Source organism: Pseudoliparis swirei, chromosome 16 (assembly GCF_029220125.1).
Source record: "Pseudoliparis swirei isolate HS2019 ecotype Mariana Trench chromosome 16, NWPU_hadal_v1, whole genome shotgun sequence".
Taxonomy (NCBI): domain Eukaryota; kingdom Metazoa; phylum Chordata; class Actinopteri; order Perciformes; family Liparidae; genus Pseudoliparis; species Pseudoliparis swirei.
Genome location: NC_079403.1, coordinates 14,642,718 through 14,666,842, shown reverse-complemented (window position 1 = coordinate 14,666,842; position 24,125 = coordinate 14,642,718). Strand labels below are relative to the sequence as shown.

Sequence of the window (24,125 nt, the reverse complement as noted above, 5' to 3'; positions counted from 1 at the left end):
ACTGTTTCACAGGCCTTTTAGTACAGTAGACTTATGGCTGTAAGTAAGTAAGGTGCATTTGTCTGGATGAAACTGTTTCTCCCCACTGCAGGGCCTCCGAACACCAGGTGGAAGCCCTCTCCACACAGCTCCAGAGTTCCTGCTCAGCCTCCTGGGATCACATGGGAGTTGTGGAATTCGCTCGGGAATGCTGTCAAACGTTCGGCGGGATGATGACAGGGGGAATTAAGCTTAGCTGCTCTCATGCTAGCAAAGCAGCCATGGAGGCCGAGTAGCTTCATAGCTTCTGAAAACACGTGACAAGAGAGAACGTTAACAGGAACTGCAAGACCATTTTCAGGGAGAATTGGCCTGTTAACACTTAGCTGTTATAATTTGAAGGCTTTTTAAAGATGCATCTGTTAGAGTTGGGTCGAGAACCAAAGGGACCGAAAAGCCATGACGAGTGGCAATATTTTTTCCGTCTGCCGATCCCATGTCGTCTCCTCTTTCCTCCTCCTTGATCCTTGCGATAGCAGAGTAGACATAGTTGGGTTTGTGAACTTGTGAACAGATTCACACTTTGAGGGATATCTAATTCTGTGGGTTCAAAACCTTTATTGACTCTCTCATGGCCAGTAGATCTGTACACATAATGTGTGTCCTGAGGCGCAGTGGAGAAAGTGGAGCAGGGGCCCGGTGTGCACGAGCTCTCTTCCTGTTTATCCACGAAGAGATCCATGCGGTGCCGGAGAGATAAAATAATCCTCCTGCCTGGGGGAGGGGGGGGGTCCTTGCCCTCAGTCCTAATCAGTGGACCACTTTCAACACGACATTCATCATTTCCCAACCATAACGACACACCAGGCATTACACTTGTGATCCTCGTGTGTAGCCTAAACAATATTCCGCTTGACTGAGATCATATTATAGTTGTGCATAGTGCACGTTGTCGTCTTATGTAACCTCTGCTGCGAACCGTGGAGAATGCACACACCTCTGCCGAAGGAAATTACCTTCCGATACAGAACCGCCGGCTCCATGATGTCTTCAGACTGACGCATGACCGTACATGTAGCTTCTCGGAGGGTGCACATAACTTATACAAAGAGCAGCCAGCCAATGCTTAAATACTCACAGGTCCACATGTGCAGCATTCAACCGACCAGAGATCAAGATTCAGAGTAAATTGACCAATGCACTGCGACGTTTTCCTCTCGTTATGACTTCGATTTCGTAAAGATGTTTTGCAATGCTAACTGGATAAATGATAATGAATGCGTGATGCGTTTTCTTTTGTGTGTGTGTGTGTGTTTAATGTGTAGATTGTTGTACCTTCCTGCAATTGTACCATAGTGTGTTCATATGGATGTCTTTTTCATCACATTCCTCAGAAAGGAAGGCCAGTTCTTTTGCCCACCAGCCTGGTTCTGTCTTCATAGACTGAATGAATCAAAACTCTCAGTATAGTGGGACTGCATTGTGTCATGTGAGTGCAGACTAGACTGCATTCCTGTTGTAATATCATTAGCTAAACATGCTTCTTATCATGGTTTTTTATCAATGCTGCCAAGTAAGTCCGAAGGAATGCTCTCTCTCTCTCTCTCTCTCCCTCTCTTTTTCTCCCTCTCTCCGCTTCTCTCTCTCTGAACCTAAAGGGTTTTCTATTTGAGCTAGTGAGAATGAGAGGTCAAGTGAAGGTGGTCCGTTAACACCTGCACATTAGGCTCTGTGTCTGTGTCAGCGTGTTTGTGTGAGAGAAAGAGAGAGAGAGAGAGAGAGAGAGACTCCCTCCCCTTGCTGGCTCCCAGCTCCACTTCCAGCTGTTGCTGCATTCTTCCGCAGGTCGCGATTGGCTTTTAAAAAACGTTTGTGTAGGTTTGGAGCGGTTGTGTATCTGTATGTGTGTGTCTGTTTCTGTGTGTGTGTGTGTGTGTGTGTGTGAATGTGTGGATGTGACAGAGGATTAAAAGTATCTCCTATAGCGCACACTGCACAGGGGATGTATGCGTGACCCCAGCATCGAAGGAAGTGACAGAATATCTTTGGGATCCTTTTACTGCACAATGACAGAAGTGTTCAGTCCTGTTTCAATAATGGTGAGTGTGATTTCATGTGGGGATGAATACCACAATATGTGTTGATGATTTAAATGTGTTTGCCATAAATGTATCCAATCTCTTTTATGGTGTTCCAACATCCACTGGTGTTTAATCTACTCTGGGAGTTCTTTACAGTGTGTGTTTATGAGCTGTGTAAAGATAAGCTACATCTTATCCGACTTAAATTCCAGATTTTGTTCTCGGCAAATACAATACAGGGAACGTTTTGTTTGTTTCTGGGCCACTGATTAAATGCCCCCAGTTTAGAAATGTGCGAGTATAAGTTAATACGCTGAGGATAAAGACCAATCAAGAAACACAATGATAACGAATATTTTGAATCCTCTTTCTATTTCTAACTTGGAGCCCGTTCACAGTATTCATTCAGGAATACGGCATCATTTTATTTTTCTTAACAAGTAGATACAAAATAAACATATATATTTACTAACCTTTTTTCGAGGCACATGCTTTTTAGATGAAAAAATGAAAAAGTTAGAACAACTTCTCAGATATTACAGCGCATGATTCATATTGGAACTTTAATTGGATATTTAAATAAGGAGTACCAATAAGAAGACAAATGAGAGCAGTGGCTGATTTTGACTGATGATGAGTGGTTTGGGGTATTGGTAGTGTGTGACTATACCTCTATCCCACATTTGGCACAAACAACCCTGAAGCACACCTTCGTGGATCAGTCCATGGCACAAGCTAGTATTATCCCATGACTCACTTGTTCTCTAGCTGCCATGAGTTCCTCGACGCACTGCGTGTTGCTTCCCCTCTCTCATCACCACGTACCTCCTTAACATGGCAGGCACACTGTATAAGTCTTAAGTATGGATGAATTGAGTGTGTAGTGGGAGGCTATTTAATCTAAATTGATCTGACACAGTATAATCCTTGACAACTTCCCAGTAAGGGAATGATACACAAGGTTACACTTGGGTCATGTTGAGTTGGTCTTGTCAGGTTTGTTGGAAACCAGTTATATGTTGCTATGGCTCTGAATACCATTGTATTTATTAGGCTGTGGATGTGTCCAACCACAGCACTTTACAACAACACGTCTGTGTTTAGGTTACGAAAAAAACCTTCTCATATAGAATGATAAGCTATGTTAAAACCATTATACCGGTCAAGCTGGCACTGTCTATGATGTGGAAACCGGGAGGATTGTCACACAGACTCAACATACCAATAATGTTCTGAGCTACTCACACTGTACCGACCCAACCCTTAACAAGTGATAGAAGTGCACCTACAGCCCTTGTAAGTATATCTAGTGTGCTGAAGCTAAATATTGTTCTACTCTGTAAAGATTCCCTCCACATTGTGTGTTTACCAGTTATGTGCTTGGATTTCCGTCAGTGCAGAATGGGATCGCATTTGTTTCTTGGTCCATTAATCTCTTTCCCCTCCTTTAGTCTGTTTTTATTTATTATTATTGATTTATTCGCCCTGTTTTCGGCCTCCCTCTTTTCTTCTTCGTCAGCACTCACAGTTGATTTCACCTTGTGAGCGATGTTAAATGTGGGTTGTATGTGCCCCTCGACACTTCCCTGTCCCCCCTTGTCTCTGTCATATCCGGCCCTTCAGAAAGCCAAATATCAGTGGATCCTCTCCATATGGCAGCAAAGGTAATCTGGGCTTTCCCAAAGACACACACACCCTCCATAGAAATTCAGGTTTCCTCCAACTTTGAGTCAGCTGCAACAACAATGGACTTTCTTTCCTGTGAGGATCTTGCCTTTGCGTAAATGATAGAAAAGAGAGCGCTCATTTGAGTGTGAGAGAGTTGGGGTTGGAGAACAATGCTGCTGGATGTTTGCTGTGTTACAGCAGGGGTTCAATTCAATTCAATTCAATTCAGTTTATTTGTATAGCCCAATTTCACAAATTACAAATTTGTCTCGGAGTGCTTTACAATCTGTACACATAGACATCCCTGCCCCAAAACCTCACATCGGACCAGGAAAAACTCCCAAATAACCCTTCAGGGGGAAAAAAAGGGAAGAAACCTGCAGGAGAGCAACAGAGGAGGATCCCTCTCCAGGATGGACAGATGCAATAGATGTAATGTGTACAGAAGGACAGATTTAGAGTTAAAATACATTCAATGAATATGACAGAGTGTATGAATAGTTCATAGTAGGCATATTCCACGATGGAGACCTCCACGATCCATCAGGCAGATGGCGGTGGGGAGGAGGAGTGGGCGGAGTCTCAACAGTGGGCGGAGTCTCAACAGGACAGTGGCGTAGTCAGGAGCAGGAATTCCACGACCCAGACCTCGATGATCCATCAGGCAGATAGGATCTATGCCGTCTCATAGGGTCCGATGACCCAGTGAGACGTGAAGTCAAAAGGACTCCGGGGAGAAAGCAGAGTTAGTAACGTGTGATCGAGAGATGAAAATTCATCCTTAAGGAGAGAAAAAAGAGGAGAGGTTCATGGCTAAGTTGTGTTAATCAGCTTGCAGAGTTTTCACTAAATCACACACACACAACAAACACACAGGCGTGGGAACACACACACACACACTCAATCAAAGACACAAACAAGTAAGTCACAGAGAAGTTGTGTGTGTGTGTTGGGGGGAGGGGTGTGTTGACGTCTGTGGTGTGTATGCATGCGTAGAGCATATAAGAAATGATTGCGCTCAGAACAGAGAGTGTAGTGAGGAGAAGGGGAAAGCTCACCCCGTTTAGCCCTGAGTTGCTCTATAAGGAGGACACAGAGAGGGACTCCATGTTAAACAGCAGCTGTGAGACAATGCCGGCTTTGTCAGGTGGGCGGAGGAGAGGGTAATGCTGGAATGTCAGGGGAGGGGATGTTAGTGTGAGACAGAGGGATGGAGAAAGACAGAGATCAAGACGGAGAGAGGAGTACAGGCAAGGTTACAGGCAGCATTTAACGCTTAAACGGCAGATGAAACACGTCAAGTGCATGGGAGAGGGAACTAGGCGGACTCAGAAGACAGCGTTTTGTAAACAAATGAGATACAAGTCCAAAATAAATGGACAGAGATGGAGCTAAGAGCACATGAGAGGAAAGAAGATGTGGTATTCTTAACAGATTGGGAAATGGGTGTCCCGATGAATCCAGGTTGTGACATGCACCTTATATATGACACTCAAGCACGCACATGAACACTGTACAATGCACATATATTAAGCACATTAACTCACGCTATATGCATGCAATTCATCCTGCATCACACACTCGCTTCCAAAACCCAAAGACACGAAAAACATTTCCGAAACCTGTTGTGCTTGAAACCACTCATATTTGATTTTTGTAGCAAGTACAAGTGTAACAGTCACCTTGACTGCAGCTCAGTGTATCATGAACCCCTCTTATCTCCAATAGTTGGTCAATATATCATCCTGTGGAGCTGCCTGCCTCAAACACCCTCCAGCCTAAAGCCGATGTTTAAGCTACTTAAATAAAGCAGGCACACACACTAAAGAAGTGGCCAGCGTGGAATATCTGCAGTTAAAGTAGAAGCATCCTGATTGTGTCTGTTGTACGTTGTACTACTCTTCTATTTTGTTCATTCAGAGTAACTGCCATATATTCACCATTTAGCCCACGACCTTGGTGTTTTTATGAGAATGCAGCCTGCCACAGAAACAGACAACATTGGAGAAGGTAATTGAAACTGAAGGAAAGAAAAGAAACAGGTGCAGAGGAAATAGAAACAGAAGGATGAAAGCAAAGGATGAAGAACATAATATAACAGAGAATTCTTGAAATGGAGAATGTCCTTCTGGTTTCATGCGTCCTCTTTTTTCTTCCATCACTTTCTCTTTCTCTGTCACTCTAATTTTCTATCTCCATCTCTGTCTACCAGCTGCAGGGCAAAGACTCAGCTGTCCTGCAGATGGGATCAAAGGAAGATGTGTATGCGTGCACTTTTTTACTTAAGTCTTAAGGATTTAAAACACATTCTATGTATGAAGTTGTTTGAGATGATTTTTGTATTACTTAAAGAGCTAGTTCAGGTTTGAAAACGACTTGGGATGAAAGTTAGTATTAAAAGTGGGTCAGGGCTCTGCCATCAAACTCCATTGTAGTTGTAATGGAAATATTGGACCAGAGGGGTAACTATACACCTGAGAAATTGTAAACATATTTAATCATTGTAATAACATCCGTCATGTGTTGAAAGTAGGATTGTGTCATTGAAAGTATATTGTGTGTAGTTGTTGCTTAACAATGATGGACAATCATTATGTGATTCATATACCATGAGTTCTCGTCTTCATGCTCAGGGGGCAGTGCAGCAAGCTACACAACTGTGACATATTATCACATTATATTATACACTTGGTACGGTAACAAAGCGAGCAAGCATGTTGCCTACTCATCCAGCAAGCGGAGCAGCATCGGCTTTCATTTGGAGACCTTTAAATGTCAGGCCAATATGAACTCTTTTGGCTTTGTTTTGGTCTCCACCACCTGCTTAAATGATCTGCAATATATATATACATATATATATATGTATATATATATAGCAAGACAGCTGCCTATCACATTAAACTCATTCACTCTCCATATTATTGACTGGAGTAGCTTTAACAGCCAGGTGTAACAGCAATGATCGTAACGGGTATTCATAAATGTATTGGGTGTTCATATGCTTCTCTACAAACCTGCAAATACCTCGACCACCAAGTAATCTCGTAGCTCTCTAATCCAGTGGCCCAGATAGCATCAGTTTAGCTGATTGGAGATTGTGGAGGCTCCTTGGAATGCCAGAGCTGAAATCTAAAAATCTATAAGGGGGGTTGACACACATCACCGCTCTGCTGAAGCTCGAGCACAACAAGGCCAAACGCGTGTCCTGACCTGCCCAGACCGGAGCTCAGGGGGCCTTGGAAAAGTAGAAAGACACTGAGGTGAAATGATGGAGTCAAGAATATAAGACAGAAGGGGACAATCAAGGAGGAAGGAAAGGACAACAAGAGGGAAGTGGGAGGAAAAGATAGAAAAAGAAGATGGAAAGATCTTGTCATTATACTTAAAACAGTTCCCGTTGAACTTTGAATCTGTGTCTCATCTATATATTTGTCCAGCTGATTTTCTTGCCATCATACATTGTGTTTGTTTTGTCTACACCAGGAATGAAAAAAGAAATCAGTGGAATGTGGGGCCCCCGCATCTTTATGCGATAACAAAAAAGAGCTGATGCGTGACTTTATATGTGGCTCTGAGTGTGTGTGCGTGTGTGTGTGTGTGTGTGTGTAGGTGTATGCGTGTGTGTGTGTATGCATAGGGGTTACAAGGGTGGCTGAATTGCGAAGAATAGAAATGTGTGTGTTTAAAAGCAATAAGGGTGTCAAAGGAGAAAAAGGAGCAAAGGAAGTGACCTCAGAGAGGAAGTTGCCGCTGACTTAGAGGAAGTGGTATGGAGCTGACTTGGATTTGCACTTCCTATGCTGGTCATTGGAGGAAAGAATATAAAAATAGAGGACAGTCAGATCTAAAAGAAAGGAGGATGGGACATAGAAAGTAAAAATAAAGGTTGGAAAGTTGGAAACACTGTTGAAGAAATTCAAAATAAATGAGATACTAATGGTGAAACCTGTGTGAGGTTGATAATGAAAATTAAGGATAACATTGCGAGAGAAGAGAGACAGGAGATGAAAGAAGGTCGAAACAGAGATGTGGTTGGGGTGGATTCCCATGCTGTAATCTTCTCTGCTTGGGTGAGAAGCATATAACTTATCCATATGTGTGTGTGTGTGTGTGTGTGTGTGTGTGTGTGTGTGTGTGTATGTATGTGTGTGTCTGTGTGTGTGTGTGTGTGTGTGTGTGCGCACACAAATAGAAGCAAGCCGGTGCAGGGTGCTGCAGGGGTTCTCCTTGGCACTGGATCTTAGCAAGTTCAATCAAACACCATTTTATATCATTCCTCTTTTTAGTTTGACATTCTCGTCGTTTTATGCCAGTCTCATCCTGTCCTGCTTTTCCTGCATATTCTCATGGCTTCTTATTCTTACCCTTAAAATGGTTTCATTTACCTTGACTCCACTATCGACTTCTTTAAAATAAGCATAGTCATGACACCAAAGTCCCCTCGTGGCCCTCAGAGGCTGAAATGTTTATTACACCCACAAATGAAGAAGCAAACAGCACTGAGGCTTATGCTAGTCCAAGGTTGGTCCTGAAGCAGACTCTTGATGAAAACGCTGAAATCAAATATCAAAAGCATCAGAGCATGAATCGGATCAGCACAATCTGCCTTCTGCATGAGGATGTATCTGCACATTTGACCAGTGGCACAGGAGGAAAGTCTATGAAGTCTCCAAAAGGTCCATGAATGAACTCAACATCTGTATGTTCGTTTGTTTTTCTGAAATGTTGGCCCTACTGTGGCAATTTTGCCATACAGGTGGTGCATCCTATGGGTATTGCTATCACTTGACTCTATTGCTTCTCTGCTGGAACACACACACATTTAAAGCAACGGGGAGGAATGGTCGACTGTACCAACAAGTTGTGGCAACTCTTTTTTCATGGAACATTTCTCCCAGTTCTTCCAAACCAGCCTGTCTGTGTGTGGGGGGGGGGGGGGAGTGGGGTGAGAGAGAGAGAGAGAGAGAGAGAGAGAGAAAATTTATTTATCTCAAGTGTTATGTTCCCCTTGGGACACTTTAACACGGAGAGTTCCTCTCATGTGGCAGCAGCCGGTCATGCAATGTTGTGTTTTCTTTGTGTGCATGTACAGTATATTTGAGTGTAGCTGTGGATGGGCATACTCATCTGTATAGATAAGTACAACCTTTGTGTATGTGTGACCCTGGTGTGTCGTGTATACGGGTGGACATATACACCATTTTCGTATATAATGAAATGATGATGAAGGAATTTACATTTGAAAACAGAAAGGCGAAAAACAAAAAAGAACATGCAATACTATCATGAATAAATGATAATCAGGTGTGCTCTCTCATCCATTTTGCAGGACTCTGAGATGATGTTTCAACCAGAGTCAGATCAAATTTCTCGAGTGGAACCCAAGGTGAGAATATGCAAACACACAAAAGCATTTCATGTAATTTATAAGTCAAATTAATATAAATAAATGTGTCTTTAGCATTGTGCAGAATTCTTTTTTCGGGTACATTTTATTGGTCTTAGTTTCTAGTCTTAGTCTTTCAAGAATATAATAATGATGAATAAGCCGTGAGTGAAAACTACCTTTCCTATCTGACTGATGCTTGTAGTCTCCGCATCTGGACCTGATTGACACAGGGAAGGGGCTGAAGGTCCAGACCGCTACGCCTCATCTGGTGAGCCTGGGCAGTGGGAGGCTCAGTGTGGCAATCACCCTGCTGCCACTAATCGAAGGTAACACACACACACACACACAACACACACACAAACACACCATGGGTTCTGATTTCTGAGTCAGACAGTAGCCATTCCTCTTCCCGATGCCCAGGATCATAGACTATTTTATAATGATTGTAATTCCTCTCAAGTTATATACATCTGTCATCTATGGTGGAACTAGAGTTACTAGACCTTTGGACTTCCCTCAACTCCCTCTGTGTCCCTCCTTCATTGCTTTGTTTCCCCATAGCCTTTCCCCATACCTCTCCTCTCTTTCTGCCCTCTCCCTGCCCATCCATCGCTTCATCTCCATGTTACTGGAGAAGTGTTTGTTTGTGTGTGTGTGTGTGTGTGTGTGTGTGTGTGTGTGTGTGTGTGTGTGTGTGTGTGTGTGTGTGTGTCGAGGGGTCGCTAGGGGAAAGTGATACTGTGCATGGGTCACAATAATGTCAAAACAAGGAGCCAACACCACTTCCTCCCACAGGGCTCCCTTAGACTGAAAACATGTATTTAAACAAACTCCTCCATCCACAGCTCTGGTTATTTATTTGTTCTTTCATTGTTCTTTGAAAAATGTCCGCACTTGATGGTTAGTGTGCAGATTGAATCCACATTTAACCGTACCAAGAATGGGGACAACACTGCGCTAACATACTGAACGGTTATAAACAACAGATGACTCAAACTATACGGTTTCATGACCGTATCTTCGAGATCAGGGAGGAAGCATTCACTCCATTATATTGAAAGACTGAAATCCACAAGTATTGAAATCAGAGCAAGCATGGCCAAATACATGTTAGTATTTATGTCTCTTTCACCAGCCATCCACAGGTGTCTTGCACTCATCTCCCCCTCAATGACCCCCCCCCCCCCCACTCCTCTTATACACAGACACACACACAATCAGACAACCATAAACTCATTGACTCGGCAAGCCACAGGTGCCACAGCTTAATTATTATTCCAGCAGGTTAGCCAAATGCATGACAGTGAAGAGATGGGAGCAACGATAATGAGATCTACAACATTATATCATGAAAGACACGCTTGTACAACTGATTATGGTTCAATAGCCTGCAGACAGTAGATGGAATACTTATACACACAGACATGAGCTTGAAAGCGTTAAACCTAATTGAAAATCTGTCATTGGATCACACTCGTGACTCATATATTTTTAGAGTTGACAAGTCTTTGGATCACAAAGCTCTCATTATATTCCTAATACAGAGAGACAGACTCTTTTGGTTTCGCCTGCTCAGCCAGGAGAGAAGGGCTTAGAAACATGTTGATAGATGGATTGATTTAACGACGGTGTAAACTCAATGTTTTAATAATATAACACAGGGGATGGTATTAAAATGAAACGTGGTGTAAAGTCAGCATTGTGACATTTCATATTTTACGTCATTATATGTCTCTTGCTCTGACACTTTTCGCACACTTTCACATTCTCCCGGCTCGGTGTGCCCTTCCATTTCAGTGAGGAATGCCAACAATGTGAACAAGACATTTTAGGAGAACTGAGGGTCTATTTTCCTTCAAAATGTGTCGACTGAAAAAGAATAAGCGGTTGATATTGATAATACTGAAGTGTCCCTTTGAAGTCTGGCTCACAGACCACCCACGTGGTTCAAAAAGACAATTGAAAGACAATTTTAGCATTTTTAACATTTCTATTTGCAATTTGCTTGATGTTCCAGGGGTGACCCGCATTGGCCGAGAAGACGCTCCAATTCCTCAAGATATCACGATCCAGGGTGTTGGCATCGAGGCAGAGCACTGTCTCATCGTCAATGAAGGTTGATGTCAGTTCCCTCAGCACATGTCATGGTATAGCCATAGGCCTCTGTATTAAACAGGACTGAAGAAGTGTGTTCTTAGACGTTCACCTCGTTCACGTCTGTAGATTGTGTTCGCAAATTACTCATTTAAATGAATTAATTTATTTAAAATATGCTGAATCTAACAAAAAAATGAATCGATCCAAAAAGTGACTTTTAATATTTGAAAACATTTAGTTAAACTTGTAAAGAGAGGATACGTTAAATATCGTAACCACAAAATGCATCTATCTTGTTTTAAGAGGATTATTTTAACAAAACTGCAACAGAATCTGTTAGAAACCATCAAACCGACACACTCTTTAATTTGGTTAAATTTTAATAAGTTTTCAAGTTAAATATAGCATTGGATGAAATATTAAGCTGAATGTCTTTCAGGACTTAGTCACTGTATTGTGAGCATGAAAGGACAATTATCTTTGACGAGTGATTGATTGCACTGATGTTTGTTTTGGTTTGTTTTTTTGTTCCTGTGTGTTACATCCTGTATAATTACCACGCCAAGCATTCAGACCAAAGCCCCGTTGTGAAGATGGAAATAGCATGGCTTTGTGTGTATGTTATCATTAAACATGTTCGTGAGGCATCTTTCAACAGGGAAGTACTTCTGAGTAAAGGATGATGTAGAAGCTGTAGTTACTTTACTTTAAACCAAAGGTATACTGATCCCCTCCTGTCTCATTATCACCTCTGACACAGGAGGGGTGGTGACCCTGGACCCCTGTGGTCACCTCTGCAGTCTGGATGGAGCACAGGTCACTGTCCCCACACCACTCACACAGGGTAAGATATGCGCGCACACACACACACAAACAAACACACTCACACACACACAGACACACACACAGAATAGCTCAGTCTACTTTCAGAGAGAGCCTGAGTATAGACTGTGTATCCGAAGGCCCATATCAGGTGTTTGTTTCACTTGCTTGCACAAAACCAGACACACGCATGCACATGTTTGATATACTGCCACCTACTGGTCAGTGAAATAGTTGGAGTGAAAGTTGACTACATTTCGCTGAGTGTGCATATATTTTCAGTGTTTAAAAGCTCCACTTTGTGTGAATAACAGAGATCGGTTAGTTTGCGGTTCGGTGAACTTGCATTCCTTTTAGAGTGTGTATGAGTCATATGGACACAGTTAACATTGTGCTGACGTGAACATGAACAGCCCGGTGAACATGTGTGTGTTTGTGTGTATTTCACATACATTTATGGGCCCGTGTGTGTGTGTGTGTGTGTGTGTGTGTGTGTGTGTGTGTGTGTGTGTGTGTGTGTGTGTGTGTGTGTGTGTGTGTGTGTGTGTGTGTTTGAGCATTTCCTTGTGTTTGTGGATGTGTTTTGAATGATGTAGTGGATGTTCGTGTACCTCTGGTTTGGTTTAATCCGTTGTGGTTTGGAACAGCTTCTGCTACAGTGAGTCACAGCTTCCAGCAATGGCAAAGCACATACCCTCACATCGAATTCGGTCATAACACAGAACACTTGCAGAACACACACACACACACACACACACACAAACAGAGGATCCTCCCGAATTCTAACACATTACTTTTCTCATCGCTGTTTCCACCCCTGCCCATGTGTCTGTTTCTTGTCGGCCAGTATCTTGATCTATTATCTACCCGCCCTCTATTTTCTCCTCTCTTCCTCCAAATTCCCTTTTTATGGATTTACTGAGTTGCAGAGCACTCCTCGTTTGACTGTTTTCGCACCTGGTTTCTCCTTCTCACTGTATCCATCCTTTCTGTGGACCCTTTTTATATCCTTTTCATTGAGACCTGGCCATTTCAAGTTAAATATTGACAGGTCTATTTATCTTCCCTCTGTGCATGGCTGATTCAAATATTGACATCATCTTGGTGTGTCTACAAACAAACACACAGACAAGGCTAGGGCTTCAGGAAGCCGCAGGGGTGAAGAGAAGGACTGAAAGAATGAAAAAAAGGTCGAAAGGGCATGGTTTGGAAAATTATGGAGAGAGGGAACATCTTTCAGGAATACCCTCTGGCCTCAAATGCTCTGGGTTGAGTTGTCTGATCACACACACCGACACACGTACACACGCACAGACACAATAACACACGCACACACACACACACACACACACACACACACGCAGGTACACGTGCACACTGTGGAGCAGCCTGGAGTTGATTAACTATGTTTAGGAAATGATCTGTTCTGTATTTGTATCAGCTAAACTTCTAACGAAAAATAACCTGAGCAGCTGGAAGTCCCTTGTTGAATGTGTTCATACAGCGTAATAACACATTTCCAATGATGAAAATAGAAATTATCGTATAGCAATAACAACAGTTATAGAGAGACGGTACTCTTGACTGAGACTTTCTTTCTCGATTGCTTTACTTCCTTCCAGAATCTTCCCCAAAACTCTTGTCTGCCCCTTCTCCACTGTTGTGTGGTCTCAAGACAAATTAATTAATTGCCAAATGAATTGGTTTGTGATTAGAATCCAAGCAAGCCACCAGGTTTTAAGTCAGCCGCCATAGTGCAGCTGTTTCGGGGTTACGCTGGTCCAAGGTATCAATGAAAAGAGAGAGCAAATAATAGGTAGACAAAGAAAAGCTGAGGGGGCGTCCACCAAATACCTCACTGTCTAATAGCCTTTGAACCTACCAAAACTAGATTAGTGTGATAGCGTAATAGATTGATCGTTTACATTTGGTTTAACCCGCCACAATCCTGTTTTCTTCTCTTTTATTTGGCTTTTTCAAACTTTGAACCTTCCACGTTGCTATTTTCTTCCTCGATAGTATTTTCAAATAGTTTGCTCTCGTGAATCCTGAACCACTCACCCCTTTTTTTACCGAGAGTTGGTACAGTCCCGCACTCAGAATCGTGGATGGTAAATCAGTGAACTTTCTTACACACGGAGTCAAGGCGGCGGAGGAGGCACCCGGTAGGAGAGAGAGAGAGAGCGAGAGAGAGGGAGAGAGAGATAGGAGGACAACAATACGGGGACCGTCAGGACTCGAGCTATAGCATTTGTTTTACTAGAAAAACTAAAAAGTTAATTTGAATTATTGTTATTATAATTTGTGAGACGTAACACAAATAAAGAAATAACCTTACTAGCTTAGGTGTTATTGTCGCTCACTGAATGGGACTCAACAGGTATGTAACGGATTTTAATTTTGCTAGCTAAAGTTAACTTTCAACGAAAGTAATAAATTCATTTAGCATGTAAATACATTTTCTGTACTTATATGCACGTCATCTTTTTGACTTACAGTCTTTGGCCTACTCTTTTTCTTGAATAAACTAAGGTTCGTGTTTTGTTGGCTAACGATACTAATTACAGGTGCAGTATGATAGTTGTAGTTTCTTTGGAGGTCTTTTCTCTCTGTCTATTGCCCATTCGTGGTGATGTGTTTGAATCGGGCTTCTACATATTCAAACCATCAGAGCTGACCGCAAAGTGAAAACACTGTTTCGAAACCAGCAGCATCTCGTGCTCTCTTTCTCTGAGAAAGCTGGAAAACTGCTATTCCCACCAATCGATACATTTGTTTATTTGAACCTTGTGGTCCGAGCAGCGAGAGTTGGCTCTCCCAGTCATGCATGGCCTCATCAGCTGATATTATTGGTTTTCCTTCCTCCCTTCTGATTGGCTGCTGTGTGGATGCCGTCACAGACAGATTGAGTCCCATCTGTCCCCATAAATGAATACAAATTGTTTCTTTAAAAAAACTGCTATAAGGCCTGTAAAGCCAGCTGCATTATTGCTGCTACTCCTGTGATCCAAGCCAATGAGTGGGGATAATAAGGGGAAACACTTTTTTTTCCTTCATATTGGCAGCCATCTTTTGGAGGCGTTTCATCACAACCTGTTGGCTGTAGTATATTGTCTGCAGCTTTCGATGGATTCATAAATGTGGTGGCAAGTTCACGTACTTGTGTGGTGTGAGTGCATGTGACAAAGACAAGCGGCCCGTGGCTGTGAGGACAGGCTCAGTGGTCAGGATACCTGACACCTGGAAACAAAACCTGCCTCATTGTCATGGATGGTATTGTGTTCACAAGTCTTTCTTCTGCTTGCCTTGAGCACATTTTGTGTGAGACTGAAAAGAAAAGAACAGTCTTTAAACCAGCTGAATAAGAAATACATTTTGCATGGTGTTTGTTGTTATGTTTTTCTTTCTTTTCTTTCTGCTATATTAGAGGTTCAGTCAGAGGTAGTCATAACTTTTTCATCATGCCAACTGTTATATTGTTAATTCTGTACACATTACATCTGTTGCCCTTCTGTCCATTCGAGGAGAGGGATCCTCTTCTGTTGCTCTGAAGTTGAATTGTGTGTGTGTGTGTGTGTGTGTGTGTGTGTGTGTCTGTCTGTCTGTCTGTCTGTCTGTCTGAGTGACTGACCGACTGAAGTGTGAGTGAGTGTCTAAACTAATCTAACCCGACTCCCCTGAGAAAGACCAGTCTGTTTTTTTATGATGGTACTGCTGGACCCTTGTGCCCCGGAGAGGGTTAATTTGTGGTTTTGAGGCCTATTTACATTCCCACTGGGACCCTGTGTGTATATGCATCTTTTCATGAATGAGTAAGTTCAGTTTTAGTTCAGTTACAAAAGGATTTAAGGGATTATAGCAACATTTAAAAGGCAACCAGTTTCTCCCGAAAATGCATGCGTGCATTTGGAACTTTTGGGTGATTTACTTTTGATTCTTGTGATTAATTAGCATTTCAAACCTGACCAATTAGCAGGTAAGTAAGGGAAGTTAGTTTCATTCAAGAAATAATTTGACATTCGATCTGTATTTAGTTTGTTTTTCATTCTAACCTAATGGTCTCAATTTGGCAATTCCTCCACTTATGTTAACCACGGAGAGAAACAATTTTGAGTTCCCCCTTACATAACACTGCGGTGAGAGTGTAGTTTGGGTCGCTCAGATCTACATGGAAACAAAAATTGGCTCCAGACGCGATACAGCTTCTACATCTGTGCCCTCAAAGACTCTGAGGTTGGCCTTTGTAGATCACACACTTTAATGATCCTATAAATGTATGTAAAGACTAATTTCCAGTTTTCTTGTCGTTGGAGAGGGTCTATCCATGTGTGTGTGAGGGGGGGGGGGGGGGGTAATGCTTTGACGTGGGAGGCAAACTCAATTTGCTGGTAAACAAGTGAGCACGTAAATAAGATTAAACATGTTTTGTTGTGGATGGTGTATGTGTGTGGTTGTTTGTGTGTGGGTGTGTGTATGTGTGTTTGTGGTTGTTTGTGTGTGTGTGTACCGTGTGGTTGTGTGGAGGTAAAAGGGAGTTGGCATGTGTTCATGTGCAATCTATTTAGGACAGCAGCTTTACATTTAGTCCGTGTGCAAGCAGTTAAGATTCGCATTTCTGGATTGAATGTGGCGGATGCTGTGTAATCTTATTACAAATGGAATTTAGGAGTAAGGGTTAGGAAAAGGCTTTTTTTTCCAAAGTGATATAAAGGTTTAATCATCAGGTTGTATAAATATAGTAGTATATAATAAATATAAGTACACATATTTATATAGTATAAATATAAGTACAATTTCTGAGTTTCTCATCCTTTCTTTGCTTTTCTCTGTCACAAACACACACAAACACACACACTTCTTGTATTTGTTCATGATGGAGGAGGACGGGATTAATTAGTTATAATAGTTATTTGTTAGCTAAGAAGTACTGGGAGGAAATTAGATCAATGGGCGGAGTGGGGTCTGTGAACAAATCATGGCGACACACTTTACCCTCCTCTTTAAAGGTGGCACATGGTGAGGCTATTGAAGGGAGGAAATTAGATTTTTACAAGAGCTGACTGGTGTGTGTGTGTGTGTTTTCTCCTCTGCTACATACCGAGAGTTACTGTGAGTCATTAGGCAGACACCGCTAAGAGACATTATTAGATCATTCCTACACATGACGTTGTGTGTGTGTGTCTCTCTTTCTCTCATTTTAATTACAAAACACACATCTTTTGATCTCGCTGTCAGGAAGCTTCACAGTTTGCTTCACAGTTTGCATCCCGACCTGTGAGTATTGTGCCTCCATAGGTATGCATTTTGATAAGTTCACAGTCAAGCTGTGTAGACTAAACATTTATTACACGGTTTTCATGCGTGTGGTGTTAGCTCCACCTCACCACAGCGCTCAGCCCCCCCCCCCCCCCCCCTGTGCGTAAAAATTACAGCGAAGAAATCTGCCAGGGCAACGTCTAGACAGATCTGAACTACCTAACCTGTAATCGCAGATTTGGCCATAAGAACAACTTTTCAGTGGAAGTGTTTGTGAGACTGGACATACGGCTGCAGAGTGAGAGAGAAAAGGACAAAAAAGGGATGAGAACGAGAGAAGGGAAAAGAAAAAATGTTCCATTCAGTCTTTTTCCATTCCCCCCCCCCCCCCCCTTGCCTCAGTGGCTGTGTCTGACTTCAGGTCCAAGGAATCTGATGAAACTGTAATGGAGCTATTAAGGAGGTTTTTACACACATGCTAACATTGTGGGGGTTTACTGTTGTTTATCTGAAACTTCTACCCTCAGGGTTGGCGGTTTGGGAAGAGCAAAGAGATTGTGTGTGTGTGTGGGGGGGGGGGGGGGGCACAAGTGTGAGAAGACAAGACAGACAAATGAGAGGGGAACTCTTTGTTTTTCAGCCAGTCTTGTGATCTTCTCTCCTCTTTGTTGTCTACTCCTCTTTGCATCGGTGTAGTCTTTTCATTTGTTTTGGGCTGTCTCTTCCTTTTCACTTCTCTTGTGAGTGTGAGTGTGTGTGTGTGTGTGCGTGTGTGTGTGTGTGTGTGTGTGTGTAAGCACTGCTGTCTCTCTCCCTTCCCTTCTGAGGTATTTGGACAGCTGTGGCTGTCTGTGTGTATTCCAGAGGTTGTGACCCTGACATCGTGTTTGATACCTGGCCCTCTCGGCCTAATTGATGGCCAGAGCAAACACTGGGGTCTGGAATGGCTGGCTGTGCACGAGAGTGTGCAAGTGTGTTTCTGGCTGTAGAGAAGAAGAGAAAGCTGTACTTACAACTTCATTTTCATAAATACAATATGGCGTTTGATGTATTCCTCATGTGTGTGTATGTGCCACACAAACACACAAGCCAAGATCACATGCTTACAATTACTTTTTTGATTCCTTTTCTTTGTCTGTACTATGTTTCTTTATACCACACTCTTTTACCTGTTTCAGTCAACATGAGTTGCACCTGTAGTTTCCCGTCACATGTCTGTGTGTTTCTTCTCCAGGTTATTCCCTGTGTCTGGGTAAGTCCTATTTCTTCCGGTTCAACCATCCTGAAGAAGCAAGCAGAATGAAGAGCATGCTTCCACAAAAGAGCTCCGTGTCGGCTTTAGCCTACAACACAGGTACCCCCCACACACACACACACAAAGAGCGGGCCTAAACCTCTCCTGACCCGTGACCTGTACTTGAGCCCTGCTATTCTTCCTTTGTTTTTCCTCTCTCTTTGTTCTGCCACATCATCATCTCCTCTTCTACCTCTCTCCCTCCCTCCTTCATCGCCTCGTTCATCGATTGCATCTGCTTTTCACCTGTGCAACATCTGTACCCACAGATATCTCCAATGCGCTGACTTGGATCTCAGGGTCCAGTTACAGATACACACGACCTAGACAGGTGTGTGCGAGATTGGCACGTTAGTCTTGAGTATGTGTGTTACACACTTGTGACAGACTCAAGCGTAGAGCGCTGGCAGCTATTTATTTCATCCCTTCTTCCCAGTATATTCCTTAAACATGTACTCTCACCGTCACACACATGCTAAAATGTAAATTCAAAACATAGGAATGTTACTGTCATCTGGTGCCTCTCCATTACCATGGTGATACAGCTGGACTCGGCTGTCTCCTTGGTGATTGATCGGGCTTGGAGCAAGGTGTGTGTGCGCCATAATCAGTGGAATCCTTGCTCCTTAAACTCCTAGACGTAAGGAATGCACTCCTCTCGCCCCTGCTCCTCTGAAAGTTTCTGTTGAGAGGACTTACATCTCTCTCTCACACACACACACACACACACACACACACACACACACACACACACACAGGCACACACACACATTGGAAAGTTGTTTTTACAGGCAGCTAAAATCTTGACCTTTACCCTTCATATTGCCAAGACTCACACTCTGCAACGTGCACTGAAAGTGAAGGCTCTAGCTCAAAGCCAAACAAGCTGGGCAATGAGGGAGTAGTCACGATAGAACGGACTTGATGCACGCCAGGCCTCTGGTATAAATCTGCCCATGTATGGACACAAACACCCTGTGTGGGTGTGTGTGAGTGTGTCTGTCTCTGTGTGGTGTGTGTCTCTAGATCTTATGATGTCTTTCATTTTCTGCCCCATTTCTCTCCACCATGTAAGGTTTGGCATGTTCTCGCACAGGTTGTTATTCAGCTGTGAGCTTCACTTTAGGTATTCCAGCTTCCCCAACAATATAACTCAACTAATTAGTCGTAGTTCCAACACATATGTACACTCTTAGCATTTACACATCGGAAGTACACGTGTGTGTGTGTGTTTCTGTCAGGCGGAGCCACAGTTTTTGGCATATGGGACAGTTAAACTGTGGGTGGTCTCAGCATGAGCATTATAATGGCTCCTTTTCCACATAAAGCCACCGATGAATTCAAAACACTCGGGAGGTCCTCTTCACTCCCCTCTTCCGCGTGTTTTACCTGCACTTCTGATGACAGGAGTTAAAAAAGTAAAAACAGTGCTTATAATCAACAATACTCCTGCTGACCTCAGCAATATTTTACCGAGTAAAAATAACCTTTTCTCGGATTTTAGTTTTAGTTTCAACTTCCTTCCTGCTAAATATTACTGACTCAGTTGAGGTTTGGAAAAAGACCCCCTCTTTGCTGAAGCTGTTTTAAATATACGGCTTGAGGAAGGGCGGGGGCCACTTGAGGGTATCCCAGAATATTTTGTGGTTATATTTTCGTTTCTTATACTGAGAAACAGAAGTCAAGCTAGATTTAAAATGTTTGTCTTGGATCTAATGGATGGTTTTGTGTGTGTGTGTGTGTGTGTGTGTGTGTGTGTGTGTGTGTGTGTGTGTGTGTGTGTGTGTGTGTGTGTGTGTGTGTGTGTGTGTGTGTGTGCGCGGGTGCGTGTGTGTGTGAGAGAGTCGACTCCTACTCTGGGTGATTTTCTGCCTTGCTGTTTGGTTTTGGTTTGTTCTCCCATCAGCCCCCTTGTGTGCATACACAACCTCTCTCTCTCTCTCTCTCTCTCTCTCTCTCTCTCTTTCTCTGTTATAATTGTCCTTCTTCTCCTGTCTTGTTTTCTTCTTACTCCACATTGCTTATCCCAGCCATCGCGCCTTTTCTCTTGTTTTTTATCTGCACACTTTTTCTTTCCCTCCAGCTCCTCTTTGCTTCCCTATATATACATGTATTTAAATAGCTGTTTCTCAAACTCCTGAATGTTCGTCTGTATTTGTGTATCCACGCATTCCCTATATTATTCATTAAATTAGTTTCCCATGATATCTTTTTCCCACCTTCAGACTATTTGAAGTTTAGCAGTGACTATAGCCATGCGGTGGTGGGCGGCACCAACAGTGCCCGGGGCATGCGATCAGCCTCCGAGCTGCGGGACTTGATGGACACCCTCCAGCGCAAGAAGATTGCGCTGGAGAACAGCCTGAGAGCCAACGGGAACGCAAACCCCTCCTACTTCAGCGTAACACAGGTGAGACATCATTTCGCTCCACTCCGGGATTTATTATTCCACCTTCTACGTCATACTCCAACAGTGCGTGTGGAGTTCATTTGGTTGGCCTGCAGCTAACCAGAGTTTACTCAATATCCTGGGCTACAGCGTTAAACTGGCAACACACGGCGTATTCATTCTGTCACAGCTTTAGGAAGATTGGATGTCTTTTTATAGACTAAATCCTCACCATTATCTTCTCAATATATGTATCTCCCACTCATCATATTGTATCTGCATTAGATATTATGATGACTTAGCATTTTTCTCAGTTATAACACATATCTTTTTCATTCCATCTCTCAGTCTCCTCCCACCACACCTGTCACGAGTCCTACCACATCCTCATCCGCCTATCAGGAACAGGCCAGGCGGTTCTACGGCTCGGATCGTTCACCCATGTCTTTGAAATCCGCTCACCCGCTTTCTCCTGGACGGCGATCCGACCCCCCTTCTTCTTCTCTGGCCTCGCGCACCTCGGTCAGCCGCAACCAGGACAGCATGAGCGATGGCCAACGGCTGCACAGCACGGGCTCCTCTTCTTTGCTGTCCACATGGAATGGTGGAGGCTCCTCCATCTCTGTTGACGGTAGCAATAGCTTCATCCTCTCTCGTCCTCCCCCCTCATCGTCCTCCTCCTCATCGCGCACTCCATCAACAGGAGGCGCAGCCAGCATGCCCTCAAGCCCCCGTCTTGGACGCCGTAGCTACGGCAACCAGGAGCCAGTGCCCAGCAGCAGACCCAGGAAATATTCAGCAGGCTCACTGAATGGGATGACAGGAGGAGCGCAGAGTCGCTCGTTGCCACGCCTCTGCCCCTCCCAATCTCCCCGAGACAACAACAACGGCGCCTTGACATTGTCAACTCTTCCCCCGCGCCGATCCGATGCTGCTGGCGGCTACAAATTGAGCAAAGACTATTACAACTACAATCAAAATGCCAGCCCTGATTTCAACCAGAAGTCCAGCCAGCTTTCCTCCAACAGGAATCAAATTCAGTCCAAAAGTCAGGGAGAAAGTGTTGTGTCTATCTCCCTCTCCTCCCCGAAGAACTTGCCCTCCACGATGGCCACTATCCCTTCCACAACCACCCCACCTGATGTGACCATCCCATCTCGGACAGGGAGCTCCTCTTCTCCGCGTGTGGCCAAAAAACTCAGCCTGACCTCCACTAGCTCTGTGGGTTCCATCGGCTCCACGAGTTCCAGTCCTCCAGAACTGGAGCGGCTGGCAAGCCGTGGAGCGTCCGCAGGAGTGGGCCTGTCTTTGGGGGAGAGGCGAGGGGTCGGCCTCGAGCTCGCAGGTTCCCTGGGGCCTCGACTTGGAGAGAGGAGGTCTTCACTTGGGAAGGCAGGGCTGGAACCTGGGATGGGGCTGGGCGAGAGGAGGCAGTCGTTTGGAAAGGCAGGAGTGACCCCACCAGGAGGTCTCAGGGAAAGAAGGGGGAGCATCAGCTCGCTGAGCGGGAAGGAGGAACTGACCGACTACCATCAGCACCAAAAAGAGGAGAGACTCCGTGAGCAGGAGGTGGAAAGACTGGTGAGTTTGAGTGTGTTTGCACATGTGGCTTTCTCATGATGCCACTGTCTAGATACGTCGACATCCCCCGTCATACATACCATATGTGGTGTCATGTGTAAAGTAGCTTACAGAACTTCCACACCTTTATCAGATGAACAGTGTTGTTGCAAATGACAGAAGATGGAGGTATCACGTTTACATTTGCAGTGTACGGTCTCTATTTTTGCATATCGTTCAACATGCAATCACACAAAGGCGATAAATGGAATGAGTTAAGGAGAACGCATCCCTCCACACCAAACTCCTCCTTGTCCCCTCAAACATACTCTCAAAGGGAGCTTAGCGCACACACACATGCACACACACACACAGAGAGAGTGAGGTTCACCAGTCCACAGATGCCTCTGGCAGTTAGCCCATACTAACAGGACTATTCTTAACCCCGGGCTTGGGTCGTGTGTGTGTGTTTGTGTATGTGCGCTGCGTGTTAGTCAGTCATTTAGAGGTCCGCCCAGTGTGGTTCGGACCACTGAAGAGCCACAGCACACATCAGTCAGATGTTGGTTAGAGAAACCAGAAAGATTAGAGAGCAGAGTTGTAGTGGAGCAGGTGGATAAACACACAGATGCTCAACATGTAATGACAACTGGACTCAATCCCACTAGCATTCCCTCTACAAAACGCGTTCTCATCCACATGGTCACATTCTGCGAAGTGAGCTGGTGTCTCTTAAGCTGTGGAAATAGTTTTTTGGATGCCGTACAAACCCAGCTGTGTTTCCCGAGCTGCTCAGTGGCTTTAACCTCCCCAGTTTGCAAGATAAGAACATTAAACCCAGCAAGGCCTCATGTGATGTGGTTTGATCTAAAACTATTTGTTTTTGGTTTGTGCTCCAGTGTAATAGATACCCGCCATCTGTTGGGCATGTTAAATGTTGCATTCAATTTGTCTTAATCAAAGACTGATGCTTATTTTAAAGTTACTACAAGGGATTTTCATTTTGTTGCCGATTTTGGTGGTCCCTGTGGATTAAAGTAGTCGTCTTTCCGAGCACCAGAGTCCCTTTAAGAAACCACTTATTTTATTGCAGCAGGGGTCTTACAGTCTGCTCCACTCAATCCTGGTCCTGGTTCTGCAGTGGGCCCAGCAATACGGCCTGGGTCTCCGGCGTCGGTGTTGGCTCCCAGCAGAGCGGCGAGACAAAGCTCAACTCTTAGCTGGAGGAGCAGAATATTCATTCCTCCTCCTGCTGGAGCTTCTGTCAGGAGGCCGAGGGCTGCGGTGAAGCTGGGTCTGGGTCTAGGTCTGGGTCTGGGTCATGGTCTGGGTCTGTCCGTGGTTGCTTCAGGAGGAGCTAAACGAGTTTCTGGTGAACTTGCAGGATTTTATCTGATTACGTGCAGAATAACAAGTATTAAGAATAACTATATAGAAAATAGCCAATTACCTTGATGCTCTTGTTTACTTGCGAAGGTCATATAGAGGCGATAGTAATACTATCAGACTGTTCCATAACCAGTTAAAGGTTCCTCACCGGTACTTTATGTTTTGAATTATATCTCTGAATAGCAGGTCTGATCAGATATG

At 43.9% G+C, this 24,125-nt stretch overlaps 1 protein-coding gene across 6 annotated transcripts in view; it reads left to right on the top strand.

The window, feature by feature from the left end:
* The first annotated feature begins 323 nt into the window (after nt 1-323).
* Nucleotides 324-24,125, top strand: part of phldb2b (pleckstrin homology-like domain, family B, member 2b) — a 40,961-nt gene continuing 17,159 nt past the window's right edge. For 5 of the 6 annotated variants that reach the window (XM_056434729.1, XM_056434730.1, XM_056434727.1 and 2 more), the window contains exons 1-8: nt 324-2,078; nt 9,058-9,114; nt 9,320-9,443; nt 11,135-11,233; nt 11,975-12,058; nt 18,527-18,646; nt 20,812-20,996; nt 21,324-22,556. In XM_056434729.1, coding sequence (XP_056290704.1) covers nt 1,986-2,078; nt 9,058-9,114; nt 9,320-9,443; nt 11,135-11,233; nt 11,975-12,058; nt 18,527-18,646; nt 20,812-20,996; nt 21,324-22,556 — 1,995 coding nt within the window. In that variant the 5' untranslated portion in view covers nt 324-1,985. Of the gene's footprint in view, nt 2,079-9,057; nt 9,115-9,319; nt 9,444-11,134; nt 11,234-11,974; nt 12,059-13,998; nt 14,417-18,526; nt 18,647-20,811; nt 20,997-21,323; nt 22,557-24,125 lie in introns of those variants that run through there. The other variant, XM_056434731.1, reaches the window with a different exon arrangement.